Source organism: Mercurialis annua, linkage group LG5 (assembly GCF_937616625.2).
Source record: "Mercurialis annua linkage group LG5, ddMerAnnu1.2, whole genome shotgun sequence".
Classification (NCBI taxonomy): domain Eukaryota; kingdom Viridiplantae; phylum Streptophyta; class Magnoliopsida; order Malpighiales; family Euphorbiaceae; genus Mercurialis; species Mercurialis annua.
The window spans coordinates 42939275-42946052 of NC_065574.1; the positions used below are offsets into that span (position 1 = coordinate 42939275).

A 6778-nucleotide genomic window follows, 5' to 3' on the forward strand; every position below is an offset into this window, starting at 1 on the left:
ACAGTTTGCATACGCGTGGGGGCGAGTCAGGGTGCACGGGCATGCATTTTGGTGGGTGCACGATCGTGCAACCAAGTACACGTTCGTTCACCTCAGGGGTACACGTTCGTGTACTTCCAGTACACGTTCGTGCACCATGAAAAGTGCACGTTCGTGTACTTCAGGTACACGTTCGTGTACCTTGCTAGGTGCACGTTCGTGTACTTTTAGTACACGTTCGTGCACCCGTGGTACACGGTCGTGCACCACGTGCACAGCCCCGGAAATAAAATTTTCCGGGGTTTCGCCACAATCCCGACGTGCTAAACACTTCCCTAGCCAATATCCATATCTCGGTTTCTTCAAAAACGCCATAATAACCTCAAAAACATCAAATTTAATCCTAAACCTTATTCCCATCCAAAACAGCCAATAAATCCTATTTTTGAACCAATTCTAGAGATATTTACCTTGATTTGATGCTCAGAGACGATAGAGCTTTCAATTCTGAAGAGATCGCCGCTTGAATCGCTCGAATCAGACGTCGAACGGAGAAACGACGGCGAAACGATCGTGGTCGAGGGTTTTCGACGTTCCGGATCTTACTCTTCTTCTGATCTCTTCTTTCATATTTCATTTCTTATATAACTTGGCTAAAGTGCCATTTTGATCCTTGTTCTTTTTGTTTACTATCATTTATCCTTTAAACTTTTCCTTTATTCGATTTAGTCCATAACTAAATCGATAAACTCTTAAATTATTACCGTTACGTATTATTTATATCCGATAAATAATACGAAGCTCGATATTAATACTTTCCGTCAAAATTTTCAAATTTCCATTTTCGACACAAAGTGGCTAAATTACCACTTTGGTCCCTGTACTTTATTTTGGACTTTTCTTGACATTTTTCCTTTTAATTCCAATTCTAACTTTAGAGTTGAAATATAACCTTAATTTTCTCATAGTTAATTTCTCAAAACCGACCTACTTGAAACTTATTTACTTTATCTTTTCAGAAATTCTTCTGATATCTCCACTCTGGCGAATCAAAACTGGACACGTGGTCCAATTAGCTAATTAAATATTTTGGGGTATTACAATATCACGCATCATGCATATCATGCATCTCACGCATCCTAAATGCAAATACATCATATACTAACCCTTTGTGGATACAGTCATATAGGAAATATAGCTCTGATTGCTACTCACGAAGGCAAGGGTCAGGGGTTTGAAACGCTCAAGTCGAACATCTTCAAGATGACGCACCACAACAACAAGAATCTGACCGCAACTCGAGCCGAAGTGGGAAATTCGCCTCAAGAAGATTAGACGATCGCGAAGGAAATGAATCTGAACGCCTTCCCCTTGACTGCTCTTTTAGGGAACCAGTAGACGTCCAAGATGTCAAAGCATGGAATTAGCCTAAAAGCATGGAATCAGTCTAAACCAAAGCCATGAGCCAGAAAAGGCAAGAGATAGGAAACCAACTATGTATTCCCGAATCATCCGAGGAAAGGGTTAAAAGACAAAAGCGTGAAGAAGGATCCTTGGATTGGGTTAAGGATGAAGACCAAGCACTCCCTAAGGCCACCAAAACAGATTCCAAAGAGGAGCGGCATAAACTCATTCCCAAGTTAGGAGGGTCAATCACCCAAGTGTTAAGAAAATTAAAGGATGAGAGTTATATAGAACCGCTGTCATCAAAAGAGTTCTACGAGTACCATAAGGAGACAGGGCACTCCACAGAGTAGTGCACAAGATTGAGACACGTTATCCAAGATTTAATATAGAAAGAAAAATTAAAGTCCTAGCAAAGACCGTAAGAGGGAATGCCGTTAAACAGGAATAGTTAAAGGTAATTAAATGTGGCATAACAAAAAATTTAATGATCGAAATGGAAACCTTCACATACGAGATAAAGAACGAAGATATGGCCAATGTTCGGAACCATGAACAAGGAGCCTGTTATATCTCCCGACGATACACGATATATTATTCGAAAGAAGATCCTTAAAGGTTCAAAAGTGCCGAAAACTCCAACAAGAAAATATTCCAAGATCAAAAAACCGTTGTCTGACATATTCGAAGGACTGGGGATTATGGTTCTAATATATCCGACACTAGTAAAGATAATGTCTGACCCAAGTAGACCAAACTACGTTGCCAACGCATACTGCAAGTTCCAGTGTTTTAAAAACCGGACCGGATCGGCCAGTTCAACCGGTTCGACCGGGAACCAGAAGCATGTCCGGTCCGTTTCCACTTCAAGACCTGGATTTCCGGTTGAACCGTTTAGAACCGGAAATAACCGGTAAAACTGAAGACCTATTGAACCGGTTCAACCATTAAAACCGTCTGGTTCACTTTCTTTCATCTCTGCAAGTCTGTAACCCCAAACCTTTTATACATTAGCCTTAATGGAGCTGTAAAAAACTTACAGCCATACTCTGTTTCTTTAGAGACAAAATCAAACTCATTAACAACCTATATCATACCCAAAAAACTTCATATTTTTCTATTTTAAAAACACCATAAATTAAAATTTTCGAAATGAAAACAGTATAAAGCTTTTGAATATTTATATAAAAGAGAAACAAAATGAAAAAGAAAAAGCAAGAAAGTATAAAATGACAAAATACATTAAAATTCTTTTTCTTTTATGCCATTGTTGTTTACAAATGTGAACAAAGAATTTAAGTTAAATATGAAAGAGTGAGGAAGGAAGATGAAAACATGAGCAAATGGAGGAGCTAACGTGAAAGAAAAAAGAGAAATACAAAAGATAAAAGAATAAGGGTACTGATTTATAAAAGTAAAATTTGAAAAGAAAAAAATTTAATGTAACATGAGACAAGTCTGGCTAAAGGCTAATTAGTGTAAGGCTTGTCAGATTTTGGTGAAAACAGTTCCTATCTTCGTCAGATTATATGTTTCGTTCATTGTATTCAAACGGTTCAACTGGTGGTTCAACCGGTTGAACCGGTTAAACCGTTAAACGATGGGCTCACCGGTTCTGTCACCGGTCCGGGTTTTAAAACACTGGCAAGTTCCACCAAATTGAAGGGCATCATACATACCAATTGGGTCTTTTAATTTTATTTTTGTCTAACATTCATAACGTATGTTTTTTTTATTGTTCTGAAATAAAATTATTTTGATAGCCCGAGTTTTATTCTTCTTTCTTTTATGATAATTAGAACTTAAAAATTATTTATTATCTATTATTTTTTATAGATGGATTCAAAAAGTAATAATGACATTTGGTAGATTTTAAATATCCAGCTGAACCGCAGCCGGGTTTACCGGTTTAGTTCTTCTAAATCAATAGTTATCCGGCCGCTTTTTTTAAAAACCAGTGGCTTTGAATTAAGCGGGTATTATTGCAGCTCGAACTGATAATCTGGCCAATTTCTGGTTTTTCAGTCTAGTCGGCCGGTCCGTTTGGATTTGACAACTATGCCAAAAAGAATAAAGAAATTGTCCATAGTTTTTGATACTTAATAATTGAACAACAGATCAATTTACCCTTTGAACTTGACACAAAATATCAAAAAAAAATCATTTTCGCTGATTTTGGTACAAATCAACTCGCAACCTGGTCATTTGGCATCAAATGAGTCCCTCTAACACAAAAACACCCTAAAAAGAGAGTGTGATTGCTAACTACTAATTAATTCTAATTAATCACAATTAAAACCTTAATTAAACACAATCAAAACCCTAATTGAACCTAATTATTCTTATTAAACACTTAAATATAAACCACCGGAAACTCCTGATGTTGTCCCTACTTTCATCGCAAACCGCTCCTCAAATGAGGAGCTGTTGCTCCTCGCCTTAAAGACGGATCTGCTCCAAGGAGCAGATTTGCTGCTCTTCAAGCAAGGAGCGGTGAGTGGAGACGAGGGTGGATGGAGTCGGACGGTGGTGGGTGGCGGTGGACGGTGGTCAGAAGGAGTAAAAAGAAGAAAGGAAGAAGACGAGAAGAAAGGTGAAAGGAAGAAGAAGAAGAAGAAGGAGAAGAAGAAGAAGAAGAAAAATCCTTTATTTCTTATTGAAAAATAAATAAATTTTTAAATTTTTAAAAATTAAAAAACATAATTAAAAATTAAAAATTATCAAAAGTTAATATAAGAGATAAATTAAATATTAAAAATCTCTTAAATTTTTTTCTATTTTTTTACAGAGAGTGTAACTCACTTGCTAGAGTTAAAGTCGAGAGAAGTCTTTTGGATGCTAAATGATCAAGTTGCGGGCTGATTTATACCAATACCGGCGAAAATGATTTTTTTGATATTTTTTTTGTCAAGTTCAGGAGGTGAACCAATTCTTTGTTCCTCAGTAATTTAGTTTACATCTTTATTTGTGGAAGTGAGACTCACCTTATGTCAAACAGATGATACAATTAAATATAGAAGAAAAAATGAATCAAACCTAAAATTTCTTATTATATTAACAAAAAATATAAATAAAATATGAAAGAATTTAGTTATAGAATTTTTCATCACTTAATTGTTTATATATAATATAATTTATTTAAATGTACAAATAATGAAAAACAATAAAATAAAAATCATGGATAGAATTACAATATCAAGCAGTACTGTTATGATTAACTAAATAACCAAAAGTAGGCATCAAATATATTTTTTGTGGTGGAAAGTAGGAAGGGATTAATTGGTGTAGAGGTGAGGAACCAAAACAAGAATTAGTTTTATCAATTACTTGACTAAATTGACTACTAACAATATTCTAGTAAATTTGTTGCATACATATAAATATGTATTAAAGTTTTTTTATGCTGCAAATTTAATGGCATGGCTAAAATAAGCTATTGTTTTCTTTTTGTTATGAACATAATTATACTATTGATTTCAATGTTAATTGTGGGACAAATTACTACAACATGGGCTCCAATGCATGACATTTCTGTCCCTTGTGCAAACTTTCTTACAATGCCAGTATTTTTATTAGGAGTTGCTCTTTTAATTGTATCAGTGGTAGGATTAATAGCTGTATTATGTAGGGTTTTAATTCTTCATAGAGTTTATTTATTTGTAATGCTTTTGATCATTACTGCCCTTTTTACCTTCATTTTATTTTCATTTATTATTACAATTAAAGGTCCTAAAATGGAAAATAGTTCAGGTAGAGAATATAGGCTTAATGATTTTTCTGATTGGCTGCAAAAACATTTTGTTGGGGTAAGGGATTGGTTAGGCATCCATTGTTGTCTAGTTGATGAAGATGTTTGTGATAGCTTTGGCAACAAGCTTTCTGTTTTGCCTGCTGCTGCTGTATGGGAGGTCATTACCCCTATTGAGGTATGTTAATTCTCATCTTCAACCTTTTATAGATAATGAGTAAACATGTGCAAAAATCGAACCAAATTTAATAACGGAAATCGATAAATTTGATAATGTTTGTATTGACATTATAATTTTTATTTGGTTCGTTCCGATATTGAAAGTAACAAAATTTCAACTCATTTTTTGTAGAATTCAAACCGAGTCGAAAATATTTCATTTATGTTTGATCTTACGATGTGCAAAAAAAATTGTTTATTCGGTTTTGATTTTTAAAGTAGAAAGTTTTCAGCTTATTTTTATAACAAACCAAAGTGAAATAAACAATCAACCAAACCGAGCAATTTTATTTTTGTTCATTTTATAATTTTTTTTGGTTTGGAAATAAAATAAATTCAACTCATTTTTCATGCAAATCGAATCAAAAAACCAAATCGAACGGATAATTTTGGCTCTATTTCGTTCGACATTAAATATTTTGGTTTTATATGATTTAAAAGTAAAAACATTCAGCTTACTTTTAATACAAACCGAATCAAAAACCTAACTGAACCGACTTATTATATGTTCGATACAATTTACTTCAAAATAGTTTAAATTCTTATTCAGTTTGCTGTAATTTTGAAAAATAAATTCAGTTTGGTTTGACTCGGTTGGAAGCGAATGCAATTCTAATGACAAACAAAAATTGAAAGAAATTGAATGGAAAATTATGAAATACTGATGGTGTGCAAACAAAATCCTTGGAACAGTCAGGTTGCTGCAGGCCTCCTCCGCAATGTGGTTATAAACTGAAGAATGTGAGTTATTGGGAGGTACCAAAATCAGGATTGACATCAAGGGATGATGACTGCATTACATGGAAAAATGACGAAGATACCCTCTGCTTCAATTGTGATAGTTGCAAAGCTGGATTTCTTCTTCAACTTAGGCAAGATTTGATGATTCTTAATTTTCTCAATACTTTTTTTCTCATTTATCTCATTATTGTCCTCCTCCTCGGCTTTTTTTCCTTACCAAATCAGCTACAATCCGACAAACTTTCTAATATTTAATTTATTTAATGTAAATTTAGACCTTTAGATTACTTTTTTCTTGATTATCTGTAAAAATATGTGAAAATTAATTAGAATCGTTTTAGACATTGTCACTTGTCGATTCCATAAATTTTACTGAAATTAAACACTAAGTCGCAAGTGTTTTTACAAAATCAATATTTATTATTCATCACCTTATGTACCCTTAGTTATGCATATTTTAGTAGAGATTTAAATTATGATTCTTTGGTTGGTTCGTGTTCGTGGCAGGTCGATCCACTCTGTTGACACGATTATGGTCAACACGAACACGATCCATTTAAATAAATGTGTCAAATTCTCACCCCTAACACGATACGAATTTTAAACGAGTGACACGACACGACACGATTAACACGTTAAGATAAACGGGTAACATAATTATACGGCTAACACGACACGACTAACACG

General features: G+C 34.2%; 1 protein-coding gene across 1 annotated transcript; it reads left to right on the forward strand.

Moving 5' to 3' along the window:
- The first annotated feature begins 4862 nt into the window (after nt 1–4862).
- LOC126681888 (tetraspanin-8-like) lies at nt 4863–6346 on the forward strand. The gene is made up of 2 exons (XM_056105892.1): nt 4863–5309; nt 6044–6346. Exons 1-2 carry the CDS (start codon nt 4863–4865, stop codon nt 6344–6346), a joined length of 750 nt encoding a protein of 249 aa, XP_055961867.1.
- The last annotated feature ends 432 nt before the right edge of the window (nt 6347–6778 follow it).